This window comes from Hyperoodon ampullatus, assembly GCF_949752795.1.
Source record: "Hyperoodon ampullatus genome assembly, chromosome: 2".
NCBI lineage: Eukaryota > Metazoa > Chordata > Mammalia > Artiodactyla > Ziphiidae > Hyperoodon > Hyperoodon ampullatus.
Window position 1 is genome coordinate 33,998,106 of NC_136915.1, and position 23,506 is coordinate 34,021,611.

The 23,506-nt window shown below is 42.2% G+C and overlaps 1 protein-coding gene and 1 pseudogene across 2 annotated transcripts; both read right to left on the bottom strand.

Annotated features, from left to right (window-relative positions):
* Positions 1-15,137: 15,137 nt before the first annotated feature.
* Positions 15,138-15,911, bottom strand: LOC307048162 (general transcription factor IIF subunit 2-like; the record flags this gene model as incomplete). Its single annotated transcript, XM_079697102.1, has 1 exon — positions 15,138-15,911. The coding sequence occupies one exon, from the start codon at positions 15,909-15,911 to the stop codon at positions 15,138-15,140; it is 774 nt and encodes a 257-aa protein (XP_079553228.1).
* A 678-nt stretch (positions 15,912-16,589) lies between these two features.
* LOC307064157 (transcription factor ATOH7-like) lies at positions 16,590-17,038 on the bottom strand (annotated as a pseudogene). The gene has a single exon. The product of its transcript is annotated as a transcription factor ATOH7-like (transcript).
* Positions 17,039-23,506: the final 6,468 nt, after the last annotated feature.

Here is a 23,506-nt window from a genome sequence, read left to right on the forward strand (position 1 = left end):
AGGAAGAATACAAACTGGATAAAAGATTACAACTGGTGGAAATATTTCCAATCCATATCACAGACAAAGAGATTCATCTGCCTATTTATCAAGAGCTCTTAGAAATCAAGAAGAAAAAGCACAGGGACTTCCCTGGTGGTGCAGTGGTTAAGAATCCACCTGCCAATGCAGGGGACACGGGTTTGAGCCCTGGTCCAGGAAGATCCCACATGCTGCAGAGCAACTAAGCCCGTGCGCCACAACTACTGGTCCCTCTCTCTAGAGCCTGCAGGCCACAACTACTGAAGCCCATGTACCTAGAGCCCGTGCTCCTCCACAAGAGAAGCCGCCGCAATGAGAAGCCCACGCACCGCAACGAAGAGTAGTCCCCACTCGCCACAACTAGAGAAAGCCCGCACGCAGCAACAAAGACCCAACGCAGCCAAAAATAAATTAATTAAGAAGAAAAAGCACACCAAAAAATGTGAAGAGACTGTTCAGACATAATACAAGTGGCCCTTAAATGTATGGAAGGGGGCCTCCCTGGTGGCGCAGTGGTTGAGAGTCCGCCTGCCGATGCAGGGGATATGGGTTCGTGCCCCGGTCTGGGAGGATCCCATATGCCGCGGAGCGGCTGGGCCCGTGAGCCATGGCTGCTGGGCCTGCACGTCCGGAGCCTGTGCTCCGCAGCGGGAGAGGCCACAACAGTGAGAGGCCCGCGTACCACAAAAAAAAAAAAAAAAAAAAATGTATGGAAGGATGACAGACTTTTCTCATAATATGAGAAATGCACATCAAAACCATGCTGAGATACCATTTCTCACCTATGGGATTAGCAAAAAATTGAAAATTAAAAAAAAATCTTGTTAATGAGGCATACAGAAGTAGGCATTTTCATACATTGCTGTGGGGCTTGCAAAATAGAACAACTCCTATGGAGAAGAATTTGACAATATCTACCGACACTGTAGATACATTTGCCTTTTGATCCAGATATTCTATTTCTGAGACTCTATCCCACAGATACACTTGTACATGTGCTTTGCAAATATCTGGCATTGTTTCCAATAGTAAAAAATAGAAAACAACACAAATGTCCACCAACAGAGAACTGGTTTAATAAACTATATCCACACAGTGGAATGGTATGCAGCTGTAATAAAAAGTAAGGAAAATTTCCTTGTTGAAATGGAAATACCTCCAAGATATATTATTAAATGAAAAATGCAAGGTGAAGAACAATGTGTCTGTGTATATAAATATATATTTTATAGAAATATATATATAATGAATTTTATGTAAAGAGAATGAGAATATATATCCATATTTGCTTATATTTGCATAATGTCACACTGGAAGGATAAACAAGGGACTAATAAAATAATTGGGGGGACAGGAGTGAGGGTGAGGGTTTTCTGTACTTTTTTTCTTTTTGTATTCTTAATGTAGGTTTTTTTTAAATTAATTAATTTATTTATTTTTGGCTGCATTGGGTCTTCATTGTTACATGTGGGCTTTCTCTAGTCGTGACGAGTGGAGGCTACTCTTCATTGCAGTGCATGGGCTTCTTATTGTGGTGGCTTCTCTTGTTGCAGAGCCGGGCTCTAGGTGCGCAGGCTTCAGTAGTTGTGGCACGCGGGCTCAGTAGTTGTGGCACATGTGCTTAGTTGTTCCGCGGCATGTGGGATCTTCCCAGACCAGGGCTTGAACCTGTGTTCCTTGCATTGACAGGTGGATTCTTAACCACTGCGCAGCCAGGGAAGCCCCTTAATGTAGTTTTGATTTGAACATTCTACCTATTTTTAAAATCATGCTGAATGAGATCCAATGTTGTTTGGGCATTTATTGATATCATAATATTGGTTTCTCTATTAATTATTTTATGATTAATTATCTTAATAAAATGTTTTATATGTAATTTTTGTATCTATAGATTTGTCTGATTTCCTTTTTTTTTTTTTTTTTTTGGCGTATTTTAATCAGGATTTGTTACTATGGTTCTGGAGTCTCCAAAGCGGGTAATTCACTAAATAACCTAGAAAAAGAAGAGCAAAATAAACTCAAAGCAAGCAGAAGGGGATAATAAACATAAGAGCAGAAATTAATAAAATAAAAAACAGAAAAATGGAGAAAATCAATGAAACCAAAAGCTGATTCTTAAAAAAAAAAAAAAATCAGTAAAGTTGATAAATATCTAGTCAGACTGACCAAGATAAAAAGAGGGAAGACACAAAGTCCTGACATAAAGAATGAAGGAGGGGACATCACTAATCTCCCTACAAATATTAAAAGTATAATAAGGAAATACCATGAAGAACTCTGTGCACATATATGCAGCAACTTAAATGAAATGGACCAATTTCTTGAAAGACACAAATTACCAAAACTCATTCAAGGAGAAATAAAGTGGATAGTCCTATACCTATTAAAGAAATCTAATTCATGGCTTCCAAAAAAGAAAACTCTAGGTCCAGATGATTTCACTGGTGAATTCTACTAAACGTTTAAGGAAGAAACAACAATTTTTCACAGTCTCTTCCAGAAGATAAAGAGGTAATACTTCCTAGCTCATTTTAATAAAGCCAGCAGTAACCTCATATCGAAACGAGACAAAGATCTAAGAAAACTACAAAACAATATCCCTGCCCTCCGTATATAGAAGCAAAAATTCCTCAACAAAATATTAGCAGGTGAAATTCAGCAATATATAAAAAAGATAACCAAATGGTGTTCATTCCAGGAATACAAGACTGATTTAACACTTGAAAATCAATGTAATTCTCCACATTAACAGATTTAAGAAAAACTACATGATCATATAAATAGGTCCAGAAAAAGCAGTTAAAAAAATTAACATCCATTCATAATTAAAATTCAGCAGACTAGGAATAGAAGGGAACTTCTTCAGTCTGGTAAAGGTCATCTGCAATAAAACTACAGCTAACATCATACTTAATGGTGAAAGATGGAATGCTTTCCTCCTAAGACTGGATATTAATGCAAGAATGTCTACTGTCATTACTCCTATTGAATATTGCTGTGGAAGTCTTAGCAAATGCAATAAGTCTGGAGAAAACTAAAGGCATTCTAGTTGAAAAGGAAGAAATAAAACTATTCACAGATGATATGATTGTCTATGTAAAATATCCCAAAGAATCTATTAAAAAGCTCTTAGAACTAAAAAGTTTAGCAAGGTTGCAGGATACAAGATCAATATAGAAAAATCCAGTGTATTTCTATATATTAGCAATGAACAACTGGAAACACAAATTTAAAAAACAGTACCATTTGTATTAGTTCCAAAGGAGAAAGAAATGCTTAAGTATAAATATAGCAAATTATGTGAGGTTTTATGTGCTAAGGAAAGAGGTGAAAAAAGAACTAAAGTGAAGAGACATATCATGCATATGGGTTAGAAGACTCAATATAGTTAAGATAGCAGTTCTGCCCAAATTGACCTATAGATTTAATGCAATCCCAAACAAAAATTTATATAAAAAGGTAAAGGAACTAGACTAGCCAAGACAATTTTGAAAAAGAAGAACAAAGTCTGAAGGACTCATACCTGATTTTAAGACATACTATAAATCTACAGCAGTCAAGGCAGTGTAATCTGGGCAAAAGGATAACATAGAATAATGAGACAGAATAGAAATCCCAGAAATAGACTCACAAATATGATGAACTGATTTTCGACCAAGGTGCAATAGCAACTCAGTAGAGAAAGGAAAGTCTTCAATGAATGGTGCTAGAACTGGACGTCTCTATGCAGAAATATGAACCTTGATTTACAATTTACACTGTTAAAAATTAACTCAAAATGGATCATAGCTAGACCACAGTGAGATACCACTTCACATTCACTAGCATGTCACTAATCAAAAAGACAGTAACAGGCAGTGATGGTTGGAACTGTCATATATTACTGGTGGAATTGTAAAATGGTGCAACCACTTTGGAAAACAATTCGGCAGTTCCCCAAAAAGTTAAACATAGAGTTACCAAAAGACCCAGCAGTTCTACTCCTGGGTACACCCAAGAGAAATGAAAACATTTGTCCACACAAAAATGTGTGCACAAATGTTCATAGCAGCAGTGTTCATAATAACTAAAAAGCTGAAACAGTTAAGTGTCCATCAACTGGTGAATGGGTAAATAAAATATAGTATATTCATACAGTGGACTATTATTCAGCTATAATAAGAAATGAAGTACTGATGCATGTTACAACATGGATGGACCTTGAAAATAGGCTAAGTGAAAGAAGTCACAAAATATTACATATTGTATGATTCAAGTTATATAAAATGCTTAAAATAAGCAAGATTGAAGAGACAGAATGTAGATTAATGGTTGCTCGGGGTTAAAGGTAGAAAGTGGAAAAGGGGATTTATTGCTAATGGGTGTGGGGGTTTTTTGGGGGGTGTGTGGATAAAAATGTCCTAAAATTAGGTGTGGTGATAGTTGCACAACTCTGAATATACTAAAAAACATTTAATTTACACATTAAATGGGTGAATTTTATGGTATGTGAATTATACCTTAATAAAGCTGTTTTTCAAAAAAAAAGGATCAGAGATCTAAATGTAAAACATAAGATTATAAAACTCTTAGAAGAGAACATAAGAGAAAATGTTCATGACTTTTAGTTAAGCAGAGTTCTTAGATAAGACAGCAAGAGCACAATCCATGAAAGAAAAAAATTGATTTCATCGGAATTTAAAACTTTTGCTCTGTGAAGGACACTGTTAAGGGAATAAAAAGACAAACCACAGACTAGGAGAAAACACTTATATGACAAAGGAGTATGCCAGAATATATCTTTTAAAAATCTCTCAAAATTCAACAATAAGAAAGCAAACAACCTGATTAAAAAATATATATGAATGGATAGTCGACCAGAGAAGGTACACAGATGGTAAATAAGCATCTGAAGAGATGCTCAACATTATTAGTCATTAAGGAAATGCAAATTAAAACCACACTGAGAGGGACTTCCCTGGTGGTCCAGTGGTTAATAATCCGCCTTCCAGTGCAGGGGACGCGGGTTCAATCCCTGGTTGGGGAACTAAGATCCCACATGCCGGGGGGCAACTAAGCCCATGTGCCGCAACTACTGAGCCTGCAAGCTCTGGAGCCCAAGTGGCACAACTAGAGAGAAGCCCACGCACTGCAACGAAAGATCCCGTGTGCTGCAACTAAGAACTGACACAGCCAAAAGTAAATAAATAAATAATAAATAAATAAAACCCACAATGAGATATCACTACACGCTGTATTATTTATCTATTGCTCTGTAACAAATTACCCCAAAACTTAGTGGCTTAAGACAGCATACATTTATTATCTCAGTTTCTGTGGGTCGGGGTCCAGGCAGAACTTCACTGGGTCATCTGTTTCAGTCTCTCACAAGGCTTCAGTCAAGGTATTGGCTGGGACAGCAGTCCCAAATGAAGGTTCAACAGGGGAAGGATCCACTTCCAAGCATGGTTATTAGCAGGACTCAGTTACTTGAGGGTGTTGGATTTTGTGCCTCAGTTCCTTACTGGCTGTTGGCTGCAGACCGCCCTTATTCCCTTGCCAGGTAGCTCTCTCCATCAAGGCAAACATGCAAGAAGATCCAGAAAGAGATGACCAGCAAGACAGAGTCACAGTCATTTGTAACCTGATCACAGAAGTAGCATCCCCATCACCATTACCATATCGTTTCAGTTTAAGAAAATGAAAGGGAAATTAATATTGTTCATTTTTCTTATTCTATTTGTTAGAAGCAAGTTGTTAAGTCCAGCCTGAACTCAAGAGGAAGGAATTATCCAAGGCTGTGATTACCTGGAGGCATGAATATCATGGGAGCCATATCAGAAGTTTCCTACCACACACCCTTTTTTAAAATTTATTTATTTATTTATTTATTTATTTGCATGAGATTCATATTTATTTATGGCTGCATTGGGTCTTCATTGCTGCACATGGGCTTCTCTCTAGTTGCAGTAAGCGGGGGCTGCTCTACGTTGTGGTGCGCGGGCTTCTCATTGTGGTGGCCTCTCATGGAGCACAGGCTCTAGGCGCACAGGCCTCAGTAGTTGTGGTGCGTGGGCTCAATAGTTGTAGCGCATGGGCTTAGTTGCTCCGCAGCATGTGGGATCTTCCCGGACCCGGGCTCAAACCCGTGTCCCCTGCATTGGCAGGCGGGTTCTCAACCACTGTGCCACCAGGGAGGTCCAGCACACACCCTTTTTAGATGAGCTAAAATAAGAACTTCTAAGAATCTTGGAGTTCACACAGTAGAAGGGCCTTGCAAATGTGCTGAGTGGGTTGAGGGTATCAGCCGGTACAAAAACATTTGCAATCATGAAAGCATCTATGCAGGAGAGAAACCCTATAAAGGAGGTAAAGGTGGTGAGAGTTATTACAGAGCTGCTGATCTTAGAGGTCATCAGAGTCCACATGGGAGAGAAACCAGATCCACATGAAGAGCACAGTAAGGGCTTCACCAGGTGCTCCACTCTTCTCCATTATACACCCCATTCCCATTCGGGAGAGGAATATATCAGTGTGGTACGTGTTGTAAGAATTTTTCTGAGTGTGAAACTTGGCATTCATAAGAGAGCCCACGGGGAGAGAGACCCTATAAATGTGATGAGTGTGGTTAAGGCTCCTCTCAGGCTTCAACACTTCACATTCATCTGAGAATCCACACAAGAGAAAAATTGATATGAACAAGTGTGACATGGACTTCAGTCAGAAAGGAAATATTCACCTTTAGTAGAATCTACGTGGAAGAGAAATCCTCTATAATCGATGTGATAATAAGGACGGTCAAAACTGTAAGTTTCAGACGTGCAGCAGAGACACCTATTACAAATATGACAATCGTGGGGGGAAAAAAGTTCACCTAGAACTTTAAAACTCATAATGACGTTACACATAAGAAATAAACCATACCAATAGCCTAAGTGAAACTTAAGTGAAAATATTATCTGTCAAGTGTTTTAATGTTACAAGATATAGAAGCAATCACCTTAAGGTTCTGTTTATGAAGAAGCAATAAAAAAAGTTGAAAAGAATTATATCTATGGAACATCCTGGACCCATAATGAGACTGAAAAAACCTCACAAAGAGTTGGGTTCATACCATGACTTTTCCAGCGGTACAAGATTCTGCCAAGAATGTAAGTGATCATGGAAGTAGGTCCACAATGCTGCTTTGCCTGAGTGATGATGTCCTATGCATTGTCTAAAATCTTGTCTTGAGATAGGTGAAACTTTCCACTTTCCCATTTCTTATGTGAGTATCCTTGTTTCTCACAGTGTGGTTTGCAGATCACCTATATCAGAATTACTCAAGGTGAGTACTACAGTGTAAATAATACCTTAGTACTTAGTGCACAAAAACTTCAGTGTACATAATTATCTTGCGGGGGGGGCACTTGTTAAAATGCAGATTCCTGGGCCTCAACCACGTCTTCTTAATCAGTCTACAGGTGTGGGGACCAAGGATTTGCATTTGTAAAGGCTCCTCCTTCCCTTATAGGTGATTATTACGTATACCAAAGTTGGAGAATTACTGCTCTGTGGGATGTTTGCATAAAGTTAAAAAAAGAAACAAAATCTGGGCTTCCCTGGTGGCGCAATGTTTTAGAGTCCGCCTGCCAATGCAGGGGACACGGGTTCGTGCCCCGGTCCGGGAAGATCCCACATGCCGCGGAGCGGCTAGGCCCGTGAGCCATGGCCGCTAAGCATGTGCGTCCGGAGCCTGTGCTCCGCAACGGGAGAGGCCACAGCAGTGAGAGGCCCGCATACCGCAAAAAAAAAAAAAAAAAAAAAAAAGAAACAAAATCTTAGGTGGCATTTTACTAGTGTGCTGAACCTACTGAATACAGAAATTTCTACCAATAAATTGATCAATGTAGGAGGTAAAATTCAGGAGACTTGAAAATGCACATTGGCTGCCCAAGGAAATATTAACAAAGGGTTCTCTGACATCACCCATGATGAGATGGATGATGACCATAAATGAAAACTTATGGGGACAAGCAGCCACAACTCGGCTTTTAAATGATGTTATTTCTAAAGCTTCAAACAGCGTTAAACATGGTTTGCTGTGGGAACATACAACTTGATAAGGGGAATCTGGTATGAATCTATTATATATAAAAAAATAAACAGATTGAGAAATTCCTATAGTCAAGTAGGATAACGGTTAAATTATCCTTAGCACAATGATGATTAAATTAGACACATCAGCATAAAGTCAGTCTGTCACTGAATAATTTGTGCTGTCTCTGGCATCAGCCTATTTACTGTAATTAGTCATATGGAGTGGCATAAATATGCAATTTATAGCCTAATCTGAATCTATATCAGTGGTTCCCAAATGTGCCTGGGCATCAGAATCAACTGCAGCTTGTTAAAAATATGGTTATCTTGGGTTCCACCCCAGGAGGCTGAGATTCAGCATTTCTGTGAGAAGGCTTGACTGAGCATCTAAGTTCCAGGTTTTGGAACTGCTGCTTTATACTCCTTTTCTAAATGGAGTCTGGGCTTCCTAGAGGATGGCTGATTCAGAATCTTGGTCGTGGCAACTAAGATGGGGTCTGGAACATCCTGTTAAAGTACTGATGCTGACAGAGTTTACTGGGGTCATGATCAAGGGAAGTAAAGGAACCACACAGGAAGAGGGCTTCTCAATTCGACTTGTCAAAGCAATCTCTGATCACCCTTAAGGCCAATGAATATGTTCCTCAAGTACTGTTTAAAGAGTATAAAACTAATTTTGCACTTATCAGCAATTCCTCACTGAAAAATGTTTCTGGTACTGGAACACTTTGCTCTATAAGTAAGAAGCTGTTAGTCCTATAATAAATAAGCCCCCTTTTTTGACATGGTACATACGAGTGAGTGAACCAATAAGCTCCAAGCACCCACTCCCAGGTTCTCTACAGAAACCTTAAGATGGGGCTCTGATACTTTTTCAGAGACATTCCATAGCATTAAATAAGGAGCAGGTATCTACTTCTGAAAACAGGCTGAAGAGGGGCAAAGAGATAAAAAAAAAAGATTGAGCAGTTGTCAGGGCAGGGCTACTGTGCTGTCCATTCTGTTTTTATTTTTAATTTATATATTTAATTTATTTATTTTTGGCTGCGTTGTGTCTTCATTGCTATGCAGAGGCTTTTTCTAGTTGTGGCGAGCTGGGGCTACTCTTCGTTGCAGTGCACGGGTTTCTCATTGCGGTGGCTTCTCTTGTTGTGGAGCATGGGCTCTAGGTGCACGGGCTTCAGTAATTGTGGCATGAAGACTCAGTAGTTGTGGCTCTTGGGCTCTAGAGCACAGGCTCAGTAGTTGTGACGCATGGGCTTAGTTGCTGTGTGGCATATGGGATCTTCCCAGACCAAGGCTCAAACCCGTGTCCCCTGCATTGGCAGGCGGATTCTTAACCACTGCACCACCAGGGAAGTCCCTGTCCATCCTATTTTGATGAAATTTTAAGACATTTAACACCTTGGCTCCCCTGAAATCAACAAACAGCTAAGGATGAGGTCCCTTCAGGAGACAAGCCATGGTCAGGAGAAGCCTCCTCACCAAGTGCTTTGCCAGCACACTCATCTGGGACTAAAGGTGAGAAATTTGGGGGCAGAGATAGAGGGGGATCACTGTTTTGGAGGGTTCACTGCACCCTAACAAATAAGCCTTTATTTTATTTTTTTAAATTTATTTTTAGGAGAGTTTTGGGGGGTTTTTTGTTTTGTTTTGTTTTGTTTTTTGGCTATGTCAGGTCTTCGTTGTGACACACGGGATCTTCCTTGTGGCATGTGGGATCTTTCGTTGCAGCGAGGGTGCTCTTTGTTGTGTGCGAGCTTCTTTCTAGTTGTGGCATGCAGGCTCCAGAGAGCGTGGGCTCTGTAGTTTGCGGAACACGGGCTCTCTAGTTGAGGCGCGTGAGCTCAGTAGTTGTGGTGCGTGAGCTTAGTTGCCCCATGGCATGTGGGATCTTAGTTCCCCAACCAGAGATGGAACCCGTGTTCCCTGCATTGGAAGGTGGATTCTTTACCACTGGACCACCAGGGAAGTCCCTTTAGGAGACTTACTTAGCTTTATTATTATTTTTAATTGAAGTGTAGTTGATTTACAATATTATGTTAGTTTCAGGTGTACAAAATAGTGATTCGATATTTTTATAGATTATACTCTATTTAAAGTTATTATAAAATATTGGCTATATTCCATGTGCTGTACAATATAGCCTTGCAGCTTAAGCCTTTATTTTAATAATCTACTATTAAGCAACTAATGTGATCAGTCCACATGGGTACGTTATGGAGGATAAAGACAAACCATTCCCCTTACCTCCTCTGATTCCTCCAGCTAACCTGGGCTATCTGGAACACCAAATCATCCTTGGCAAATTCACCCATAAGCAGCTAAATCAACTTCTTTATCAAGCCTTTCTCCCAACTTAAAAATTCCTCTTAAATAGGAAATAGTTATTTTCGTTAAAGTTTTGGTTTGTGTTAAGCTTTGTTAAATTAATGCCTAAGTCTTGGAATGGCTATCAGGTTTCACTTAGGGAGTTACTTTTCTCCTCTCCCATTGTCCCTATTCCCCAAATCTTGGAAATGTTACCCTCAAGTGACTACGATTGTCATCTTTACTTTTGACCTATTTCTCATCTGCCCTTTGCCTTCATGCTGAGCTTCAGAATTGGAAAGGAGTAACATCTCTTAGGCCAGGGCTATCCTGCTGCTAAATAATCTCTAAAGAGTGTAGTTCTTGGTAATCCTTGATGGGCTTCTTGTGTGTAGTCCCTTTACTATCCAGAATTCTGATTGCAAGTTCTTTCACTCACACATCAAGGATGACCATGGCTTAACTGGTACAGCCACAGTGGAAAACAGTATGGAGTTTCCTCAAAAATTTAAAAAAAAAAATTAAAAATAGAACGATCATATGATCCAGCAATTCCACTTTTAGGTATTTATCTGAGGAAAAGGAAAACACTAACTCAAAAAGATACCTGCACCCCCATGTTTATTGCAGCATTATTTACAATAGCCAAGATATGGAAACAACCTAAATGTCCATCCATAGATAAATGGATAAAGAAAATGTGATGCATGCATGCACACGCAAGCACACACACACACAAGGGAATATTATTCAGCCATAAGAGAAGGAAATCTTGTTGTTTGTGACAATATGGATGGACCTTGAGGGCATTTTGCTAATTGAAATAAGTCAGACAGAGAAAGATACGTTATGGTCTCACTTATGTGTGGAATATTTAAAAAAAAACAAACAACAACAACAGGTTCATACCGTAGAGAACAGATTGGTAATTGCCAGAGGGGTAGGGGGTGAAATGGGTGAAGGGAATCAAAAGGCACAACTTCCAGTCATAAATAAGTCATGGAGATATAATGTACAGCATGGTAACTATAATTAATAATACTATATTGCACATTTGAAAGTTATTAAGACAGTAAATCTTAAAAGTTCTCATCACAAGAAAAAACTATTTTTGTAACTATGTATGGTGACAGGTGTTAACTAGACTTATCGTGATAATCATATTACAATATATACAAATATTGAATCATTATGTTGTATACCTAAAATTAATATAATGATATGTGTCAATTATACCTCAATAAAAAAAAGTACGACTATGACTTATTTAAAAGACTCTCAGTGGAGACAAAAATAAATAAGCATTGAATAAGTTCTTTTCTTAAATTGAAGTATAGTTAATTTACAATGTTTTGTTAGTTTCAGATGTACAGCAAACTGATTATATATATAACACTTGTATGATTATATAATATATATATTCATTTTCAGATTCTTTTCCCTTTTAGGTTATTACCCTGCGCTACACAGTAGGTCCTTGTTGTTTATCTATTTTATATATAAAATAAGTTCTTTTTTTAATGGTATAAGTAGAGGAATTTAGTACAAAGCAGGTAGCTTTGGTAGTACCAGGTAGCTGGCACTCTCTCCCTGTCTCTCAATCTCCCTCTCTACCAGTTCTTTCTTTCTTTTTTTTTTTTAACATCTTTACTGGAGTATAATTGCTTTTCTACCAGTTCTGAATATAATTGTTAGCGCCTCTCTACATTTGGGATACAGAGCCATGCTTTGCTTAATTTAGTCATATTGTTCTAGTTAAATGAATTGCAATCCTCAAAATGTATTTGTATGATCTTGATATTCATTTCATTCCAAATACTCTTAACCTTCTATAGCCATAAAGTCCTTGAAGCCACTTTCCTCACTTGCTTTTAAAATTTCCAGAGCTTCACTTACCTATTCAAATTGACTTAAATTCAACCATAAATTGTCCTTAGCAGTCTAATTGGATGGTTGGTTTAGTAAATGTTCATGCATTGAAAGCCATTCACTCATTTAAGAAGAATGCATTGAGTGCAAGTCCTGTGCCACGCGATCTGATGGGATAGGCTGGTCTACTCATTCCCCCTCCATGTTGGACTGGAAACGCGTGTCCTCTCTGGGAGCTAGCCCAGGTTGGCCAGCACTACATGCGTCACTCAGAGCATCCTGGAACTTCAATAAGAATTGTTACTTTTGAGGACATTGATGAGATCACATAGAGCATGATTCCCTTTATTCATCTTTTATGAGTAACTGGAACTCAGATTTCATGGAAGGCTCTCAGTAATAGCAGGAGAAAGTGTGGATGGCCTAGAAAATTAGGTAGACATCTATGACTTGAAGCAGTGAATAAGGAATCACTTAAGGTTTTATACCAGGTGTGGAATAAACAAAACTTGTTGTTTCAGGCAGAGACATTATTTAGAAAGTATGTGACAGATGGAGACCTAGCTCAGCATAAATGGGAAGGGAGAGTATGGGAGGACCTAAGAACTATTTCCTAGAAAAACTATAGAAAATGAGAAAATTGGTAGTAGAAAATATAGTATTCATTCAAGCTGACACCATGGTTTCCAGAAGGGAATGTTATGAAGATGGAAAGGTCAAATTTATTCCAAGCATTCGTAATAGAACAGAAACAATGAGCATGAGTTGGGGACTACTAGTCTAACTGATGGAAGGCCACCCTTTCCCCTCTTGGTGGCTTTATGACTTCACAGAAGTTACTTAACATCACTGACCACCACCTCCTGTCTTTCCAGTTCAGGTTCTCTGGTACCTACACTCCAGTAATTCTTCAACCCCACTGGGGTCTCCCAGGACTTGATGCCGTTTACTTTCCACTATCTGTCTCTCCTCTCCTATCTCCACTTTCCACCTTTCCATCATTATAAATCTTTGTAAACAGCTTAAACTCTCTCCCCTCTCTCCACCCATCATACTAACCTAGAAAACCTCCAACCCTTGATAACCCCAACTCTGACTCTGGGCCTGTACTCAGCAGCTGATTGTTGTTGGACTAAAGTCACACAACATTGGCTGCCTGCACGTTACTCCCCTGACTAGAGTTACTCACCCTACCAGTTGAATAAGCAACATTCAAGACTTAATCAAACTAATTTTCTTTTTGCCTCTTACCATCTCTTTAATATTCATTTATGGAGTAACCTCCTTCCCTGGCAGAGACTCTGACAAACCCGCCCTTTTCTTCTCTAGGAAATAAATAGCCCTACAGTCACTTTAGGTCCCAAACAGTCTTGATACAGTGATAAGAACGCCCAGACATGGCTCAGTGTTGGGCCCTCTCACCTTCCCCACGTGGGAACAGCTTCATCACTCTGCTGCCTCCTCGCTTCCTGCTGTCTCCTCCCCTATTCATTAACCACTGTTTGGGACCCGCCAACGTGTAAGGATGGAGGAGAAAGGAAAGTAGTATGTGAACTGGTACTCTTGAGATCTGATTTCAAGCCCTCTGGTGTAAGCCAGCTCTGGTTGGCTCTGGTAGATGAAGAAGGCCAGTGCTCTCGCAGGTGCTGAGCTGGTTATTCGGAGGTTTCCCATCACTGACACGTCTCTCCTTCAGTAAGCCTGACGCAGAGAAGGCACCTCTGCTCTAGGTGTCTGCTTATGATTCCTTCCGCAGCCCTGGCATCAGATGCCACTTCTCAGCCTACATCGACCAAGGTCTCTCCACTCCTCCAGACAGCCCTGTTGGACCCTGGATGACAGCACGCCAACTCCCTCTCTAGCTCCTGGCCCAGAGGAAACATTTGTACCCCTTGTCGCGGCACATTCCAGGAATGAGACTGGTCCCCGTGCAGCAGAACACCCTGAACAACGCAGTGAAACAGACCTCCTCTGGCCTCCAGACTTCCACGTCTAACTAAGACCCGGCGCAGCCAAAACAAATAAAAATTAAAAAAAAAACAAAAACCCTTCCTCAATCCCACATCCCTCAGCAGCCTTTGAAGGATGAGGTGGGAGAGCAGAAGAGAGACTCCACACCTCCCTCATGGAGCTGCTGAAAGAAAAAAATTATCTAATAAATGACATCAAGTCCTAAGCACAGCACCTAGCTTACACCAAGTGCATAAATGTTAGCCATTATTATTGTCATTGTTGCCATTATCCTTGTCAATTTTCATTTCAGTGCTTGCTGCCAGAGTGGAATCTCTTGAAAAGATGTCTCAGGCAATGATCAGGGATCCAAATTTAAGATACAACTCACAACTCCCTTGAAGTAAGGAAAGGATCTCTAATGCAGCCTGTTTCCACTCCATCAGTCGGAGTCCATCCTCCTCTACCTGCCACCTGCCAGTTTTAATTATCTCACTCTCTTACTCTAAATATTTTTTCATTGATGTTTCTGCATATGAAAGGACCATACGTTTTAAACATTTCAAAAACAACTGTGTTCTTTGGTAATTTTAGAATGTAGAATGTGCTTGCCTCCACGCCTACCCCAGCCAACCCTGCCCTCCACCCCAGGCCCACCCCCAGTCCCACCCCTGTCCAGTTTCTGATGACACTTCTCTTTAGACTGAGAGGAGCTGAGCTCTTTGGGGATGCAGCAAAGACGGGCAGTCCTCAGACAACATTTTCTCCGTTTACATCTTTTTTTATTTGCCTGTTTTACAACCTAAATGTGAATACTTAAAAAGATATTTAACCGCCCTATCTCTTAGCAATAATAGCACAGCCTCACACCACTTTTAGCGTCAGAAGATTGTCACGCTCATATTGACGCTTCTTGACAAAGCGCTGTCTCACTCACTCTTGGCTGCTGCCGGATAATACTGGTACTCTGCTTTTAGCTCCCATGTGTTTTTGTGGGGCCCTTTTAAATTACGAACACCGATTTCATTCAAGATTTCCTTCAGGTACACCACAGGTTGCATAGTGATGTCAACCAAGTCCTTTATGTTATAATACTGGTGTTTCTCAAAGGCAGCAAATAGCAAGCTTAAAACTTGGTCTTTATCAGACTTCACTCTCTTTCCATTTTCTTTCTTTTTCTTCTCATATTCAATATTGTACTGATGATTGGCAACAGGTTTATAATTGGTCGTGACTACCCTCTCCAGTTTCTGTACGGTTCTGGCAGGTTTGGAAGCCTCCTCTATTTGCTTTCTCTTCAGCCTCATGTAGTTTTCACTCAGAGTAGGTCTGCATTCTCCCCGATGTACCACCGTTCCTTCCAGGGAGAGCTGATCTGGTGCATGCTCAGTCAGCACTGTGAGGACCTGCCCTCTGACCCCCTGCAAGACAAGCTGATGCTCCCTGGGAACAGTGACCGGGGCAGGTTGTCCATCTGTACCCCGAATGCCTGTAAGTTCCTTATTCAAAATAAATGAGATTTCAGACTTTCCTTGATTTTTGGCAATCTGCAACTTCCCTACTTCACCGCTTCCAGAAGCTTCAGACCACTGCTGTGACAGGTATTTAGGAAGCTTCACCAGCCACATCCGCTGGTTCTGTTGGATTCCCTCCAAGCTGAGTGGAATGCTCTGGGGCTTGCGTCTGCTGCCTCTGGAGGCCATGTGCATCTGAGCTGAGGGTGCAAAGGGTGAGCCAGCTAGGGATGAAGAGGGAAGCAGGACACCAAAACCAGCTGCTGGAATCCAGGAACCTAGCAAGGAAATATAAAACACATGCTGACTTCAGAAATGTTATCCTTGTTAGAATCTAAAGAGTGCTATACAACAACTGTCAAGTGATTCAGAATAAGGGAAGATGGGAAACCATCATAAACGTGGGGAGTTTGATAAACAAGTGTGGCACATCCTGAAACGAAGTACTTCAGCAATTAAAATTACAGGAGCTCCTATCTACTGATGTGAAGAGTTTTCTAAGACACAGCCATCTCCTAAGCACCTTCCCTACCACCCTGTTTCTCCCTGTCCCTCTCCCCTGCTTTATTTTTCTCCAGAGCACCAGTCAACGTGAAATAACCTAGATAATTTATATTTTATATATGTATTATATTATCGTATCTCTTCCCCAATAGACTGTAAGCCCCATGAGGGTAGAGTTTGTGGCTTTCAGTGCTGTAGGCGTTTAATTATTTTATTTTATTTTTTGAAGGAACGAAAGGTCTTATTTGATTGGTTTGTTTGTTGTGAAAAAATGGAGTGGAGGTGGACACCACGCCCCACGCCCCGCGCCCCGGCCAGGTCCCACCGCCCAGAATTCAGATATCCTGCTTTGCCCTCCTGCTTTCACACAAAATAAGAGGCACGGAGGGCCTTGGCCTGGGGGCACGTCCTCCCTGCCAACCTGGCCTGAGCACAGGGAGAGACCCTGACACCAGCTGTTGGCAGAGACAACAGCTGGAGATTGACCCAGTCCCGCTCGGAGCCGAATCGCTCTGCCTCGGCCAGGATGCGGGTCAGAGCCATGATGTAGCTCAGCGCCATCTGCAGGGTCTCGTACTTGGACAGTTTTTTTTATCCTGGCCCCATTGGGGTACCACCCTGCGCAGACGGTCGAAAGCCATGCTGAGCCCCTGCATGCGGCGGCGCTCGCGCGCGTTGGCCGCTAGGCGCCTGAGCGCCGCGCTCTCCAGCCGCCCCTCCCCGGCGCACGTGCCCGCGCACTCGGCACCGCCCGCACACGGGGGCGCGGCACGCGCTCCCGCCGCCGGGTTGCTGGGCTTGCAGGACTTCATCCCCCGCTGGACAGAGGGAGGCGCCGAGCTCTCTGGTCTGCTCAGGACTTGTGCGTGGGCTGGTGTATGGAGCCGCTCTGCAACTTGGCTCTTCGTAGCAAATAAGTCATGCTCAAAGCAACCGTGTGGAATCGAAGTTTGTAGTGGGAGTGCGGGGCCCCGCCCTCTGTCCTATTGGATAACCAGATTGATGTCTCTTCACTTGCCAAAGTTTAGGGGAAATTGAGATGTGGAAGAGAAAGTCATTTTCCCAACGTGAAGTTGAAAAAGAGAAGGGAACTTTCCTGCAGCAGAATTGGTGTCGCTGGTTCGGGAAATGTCTTTCAAGTCCTCTGGGAAAGCCCGAGAGGTTAGCAGGTTCCAGGCCTATATCTTGTTTCTTCTTCTTCTTCTTTTTTTCCCCCAGGCCTATATTTTGAGGTCCAGAGCGCAGGCGTCTGCAACTGACTTGCAGGCAGAGCAATCCTGCCTCACAGCTCCTAAAGCCCACCGTGGATCAACCACCACCACTGTAGCTTCAACAGCCTCTGCTCTGCCATATTCTCTCTGACCTAAGTGGGGAAACCTTCCAATTCAAATCCAAATCCATTTAAACCAGAAGGAGCTGAGAGGCTGTAGTTCTTAAGATAACCTCTCTGGCTGCCCTCATGCCTAAGGCATAGAGAGCAAAGAGTGAGCATAATTTTACGAAAGGAAGCCGGGAAGGAAGCCCCTTCTACCAGGTTGAGACTCACCAGAGCAGGCAGAAAGCTGTGCTGAGCAAGGCTTACAAGGAAGGGTGCTCCCTGATGAGCAAGGGCTCACTCAGGCCCCAGGCTGCCTCTCCCTGGAAGGAAGAACACACTCCCTCTCCTCAGCTCTATTTATTGCCACCTTTAGGGAATTCCTTGATGGGATTGGGTTACAACCACCCTGGAAAGCCAATCACATTGATTCAGTTATGGGTTTTTCCCCTAATCTCCTAAAGCATACTCATGAGGGTGGATAGCTTAATGGATTATTTCCCCCACTGAACCCATTTTCCTTAATTCTCCAGTGTAGGGGGTGTTCGAGGGAAGGCAGCTTGCTTCAGCATCTTTAGAAAGGCTGGAGATGCAGGTACCCTGAGGGGTTATTCATAGTCCCTGACCAGCCACTTTGACTCTGAATTAAAATTGCTCTCACCATCTTCTGGCTAAATGCAGAAAGTTCTCTTTCCCCCTCCTGATTGCTCCCTTCATCTTAAAACATTCTCTTCCCGTGGGTTCCATGATGTCCCCTGCTCCTGGGTTTCCTCCTGCCTCTCGAACTGCCATTTCCAGTCTCCTTTGTGGGCACCTCAGTGTGTCTTGGGCCATAACTGCTGTTCCTTGGTCCCAGGTGCTGTCCCTTCTCACTCTACACGCCTTTTGAAGATTATATTTCTGCAGAATCCTCTCAAAAGGGCAACCATAGTTCAGATCTCTCTCCTGAGCTTCTGGCAGACCACCCAAATGCCAACTGATGTCCTGCTATGCACACAATTCCTAATAGGTCAAAACCAGGACCCATCACCTTCTCATGCCTTCTCCCCACAAACAAACCTGCTCTCCCAGTATCCCCCATCCACCCTGTTTCCTAAACCAGAAACTTGAATGTTAAGCTTAATTCTCCCCATATCTCCTTCCAATGAGCCAGCAAGTTCTGCCCATTCTGCCTCCTTAATTCATCTCAAATTGCTCCCACTATCCCTGGCCCAGTTGAGGCCACTCTACTTTTCTCTCCTGATTCAGTGCAATAGCTTCTTCACTGAATTTGCTTCCTTGGTCACTATATTGCACACACTGGAGTCAGAGTAGTGTTTCTAAAACATGATTCTGTTTTTTTTTTTTTATTTTATTTTAGCTGCATCGGGTCTTAGTTGAGGCACACGGGATCTTCGTTGCGGCATGAGGGATCTTTCGTTGCACCACGCAGGCTTCTCTCTAGTTGTGGTGTGTGGGCGCTAGAGCGTGCAGGCTCAGTAGTTGCAGCGCGCGGGCTTAGTTGCCCTGTGGCATGTGGCATCTTAATTCCCTGACCAGGGATCGAACCCACGTCGCCTGCATTGGAAGGCAGATTCTTAACCACTGGACCGCCAGGCAAGTTCCTAAAACGTGATTGTAAATATGTCTTCCTTTGGCTTCCCTGGTGGCGCAGTGCTTAAGAATCCTCCTGCCAAGGCAGGGGACACCGGTTCGAGCCCTAGACCAGGAGAATCCCACAGCCGCGGAGCAACTAAGCCCGTGCGCCACAACTACGGAAGCCCGCACGCCTAGAGCCCGTGCTCCGCAACAAGAGAAGCCACTGGAATGAGAAGCCCGCGCTCCGCAACGAAGAGCATCCCCCGCTCGCCGCAACTAGAGAAAGCCCGCGCACAGCAACAAAGACCCAACACAACCAAAAATAAATAAATAGATAAATTAAAAAAAAAGAAATGTCGGGCTTCCCTGGTGGCGCAGTGGTTGGGAGTCCGCCTGCCAATGCAGGAGACACGGGTTCGTGCCCCGGTCTGGGAAGATCCCACATGCCGCGGAGCGGCTGGGCCCGTGAGCCATGGCCGCTGAGCCTGCGCATCTGGAGCCTGTGCTCCGCAACGGGAGAGGCCACAACAGTGAGAGGCCCGCGTACCGCAAAAAAAAAAGAAATGTCTTTCTCTTTCTTAATAGCCTTCGGAGCCTCCCCACCTTTCATAGAATGAAGTCCATTCTCTTTCAGGTGGCTTACCACGCCTTTCTAGAAGGGACTGCTGTTCAGTTTAATCTCTTGCAGAAACTCCCTAAAACTCCTCTTGTAAGGAGCTTGTAAACTCAATTAAACCTCCATTGCTCTCTCTCGCCGCCAGGTCTTCGTTATTATTTCCTTTCACCGACATTGCTGCCATAGTAACCCCACCCCACTGGCTCAGCTAATTCCTCTTCCCAACCCCTACTCCCGCACAGGCTCCTCCCCAGCCACGTGACCCCCGCGATGCCATTCTTCTTACAAGGTTACCTGAGAAGTTTGCTCTCTCTTTCCTGAACCACCAAGTCTGACACAGGTACGCTCCTAGTGCTTGACAGTGTCTCCTCTGTCAGCACTGGGCACATGTTTCCTAAGGACCTTCTGTTTATTTGTGTCCCCATTATGTGGTAATCACTTTGTGACAACAGAGCGTGTCTGTCTTGTCCCTCACTGAATGCCAGCATAGGAGTCGCTAAATAAAAATTGGTAGCATGAGTGAAGGATTGATGGAATCCTAAACTGGCACTGCCTTTTTGGAAAACTATTTGGCTCTATGAAACTAGAGCCTAACCCTCACAGATGTCGCCTCTGGACAACGGAAGAAGATAGCATCGTGTAGTGAGGGCTTGAAGCGCATGCTCTGGAGATGGGACGCCCAAGTTCAAACCCTGACCCTGCCACTTACTGGTTGTGTGGCCTTGGGGTGGGGGTGGGGAGGTGTCACTTAACCTCTCCATGCCTCCTCTTCCTTATCGGAAAAATGGGAATAATAATAGTATAGTACCTACCTTATAAGGTTGTTATGAGGATTAAATGATTTAGTAAAGTGAGTGACAGTAGTGAGGGCTCAATAAATGTTAGCTTGTTATCCACTAGAGTGTCAGTTCCATAATGGTAAGGGTTTTTGTTTTGTTTACTGCTGTATTATATAAACAGTGTCTGGCATCAAATACGTGCTTAAAAGATATTTGTTGACTAAATAGGCAAAATTCATATGAAACTAATTTTATTTCAGCATACTCATAATGGGAGCCATGATTCCAACCCAAGCAGTCTCTTTCAGCATCCAGGTTCCTAACCTCTACTTCTACTGCCTTAAAGAGCTAAATGTAAACATTTTAGGGGAACCAGAGGAGAACGTTTTTGTTGTAACCTAGTGGTTGTCAGGTTTTCCTGAGGTAAACACAAATCATGAAGTAAGACTTAGGCAAGCCTAACTACACAAAAATGAAAATGTCTTTACAGGAGTTTCCATAAACTAAAAGGCAAATAAAATGACAAACTGCAAAGAAATAGGTGCAACATCTAAAACCAACAAAGGATTAATAACTGGATTATATATAAAGGTCCTAACAATCAACAAGAACATTATTCTGTGAGGGTGTTTTGGGGTGAGGTTAGCATTTAAATAGGTGGACTTTTGTTAAAGCTGATTGCCCTCCATAGTGTGAATGGGCTTCGACTTATCAGCTGAAGGTCTGAATGGAACAGAAGACTGGCCTCCTCCAGGCAAAAGAGAATTCTCCAGCAAATGGCCTCCAGACTCAAACTAGAACATCAGCTCGCCTGGTTCTCCAGCCTGTGGGCCCACACTGAAGTTTTTGGATTTGCCAGCCTCCATAATTGTATGAACCAACTCCTTATAATAAATTCTGATATAATAAGTATCACATTAATATATTATTTTGATTAAACATGTTATAAATGTTATCTAAATATATAATATATTGACTATACATATACTATAATAATATATTATCACTAATATAATATAATTAACATAAATTTATATAATCTATATCTATCTATATCCATATCTATCTATATCTCCTATTGGTTCTGTTTCTCTGGAGAATGCTAATTAATACAGCCTATTAAGAGTTCAGGGAAAGGAGCATGCACACACATATACATACATACATAAGGTAATAGCACAGAATACACTGCTAAAGCAGAAGTTCTGGTCCCAGGTGGGAGGCTTAATAATACTATAGCCTCCCTCTTCTGCCCTGAATCATAGAAAAGAAAGAAAAAATATTTTAATAAATTTATTACAATGCTAGTAACCAACAAGCGTTTCTTCCAGTGGACCAGAAACTGTTAGGAATCCCTGAATACCATAACTAGGTTAGTTAACAGGACTGTCAGTGACAAAAATGAGTGCACAAGAATCCTAAACATTTGATGAATTCTAAAATCATAGAAGAGAGAGACAGAACAGAGACAGAAGAGCCCAAGGAAACAGAGCAAACAGAATAGGACTTTAGAAAAATTAGTATTCTCAGAGATGAAAGAGGTTACAGCATCATAGACGTTAATCAGCTAAAGAGCTTGGAGATCAAAAACTTAATCTGAAATAAAATATTCACTAGAAGAGGCCCTATAGCAGCATGGATGCAGGTGAAGATGAGATCAGTGAGCTGGAAGATTAAGCTGAGAAATTCTTTCAAAAGATATCCCCCAAACACAAAGATATAAAATGTTTTAAAGGAAAGTTAAGAGACAGGTCCAGAAGTTTCAACGTCCATCAAATAAGAGTTCCAGAAGAAGGGAAGATACTGGAGAAGAGAGACCTCTCAAGCAATTCTCAAAGGGATTTCCCAGAACTGATGAAACCCTCAAATGGAAAGACCTCAACAAGGACTTGGCAGAATAAAGTGAAAAAGGAATATTGTAATGAAATTTCAGAAACCAAGGATTAAGAAAAAAATCTTAAAAGCACAAAGAAAACAGATTCCCTATCAATGGAGTATATATCATGTTGACTTCAGAGTTCAGATGAAAATTTACAATCCTCATTCTAAAAATACAGTGAAGCAATAGCTTCAAATTTCTGAGAGAAAATAACATGGAACCTAAAATTCTAAACTCAACCAAATTCTCATTCTGGTTCAGGGGCTTGTCCCCTTGTGTTCCCATCCCACTTCCCAGTGTAGTCATATAATGGAAAGAGTGCAGAACCAGGTGCCAGGATTCTGGTCTTGGTATTGACTCAAGGCTGGGTGCCCTGGGCAAGTGTATTTGCCTCTCTGGGCATAGTTTCTTCTTCCTTAAAATGGAGGTAACATCCCTGTCTGGTGAATGTCTAATGAGACAAACAATGAGAAACGTGTGGGAACGTCTAATGCAATGACTAGAGGGAGGCTCTAAATTCTCCTTGACCCATCCCCATCCCCCTGCTCCAGGTCCTTCTTCCCCCAGTGCCCATACCCCAGGGCCGTTTGAGCTCAGTTATTGCTTGATGAACCGGTCAGCATTAGTGTTTCCTTCATGTTCAGTCCCTTTTCTGTGCGTATGCAGCAGGCTTTTCAATGGTGGGAAGATAAGAGGCTTCTTGCAGGTTCTGATGACAGCTAGACAGGGATAGAAGGTGCCTTTCAAGGATGGAGAGTGGGCACCTACATTGCCTCTATCCAGGGTGGGCCCTAATGTGCAGAGGGGCCCCCTCCACACGCTGGAGAGCCTTGCACTTTGACCCACTCCCTGGTCAGCCTGGGATTGTTTTGATGAGCTCTGCATTGGATTCTACCCAAACTATGCCCCTAACTAACCTTTGGGTGACTTTGGACAACCCTCTGGGCCTTTGGTTCTTAATTTATAAGATGGAGAAAGCTGTACTCACAGATCTCAAAGGTATCTTCCAAGTCAAAATGTCAGAGAATTTTGGACTCTCTGTTGTTGGAATCTGAGTCATAATGGCATCAAGCAAAGAGAATGCAGAACACTGAGCCCATCACTTCTCAACGG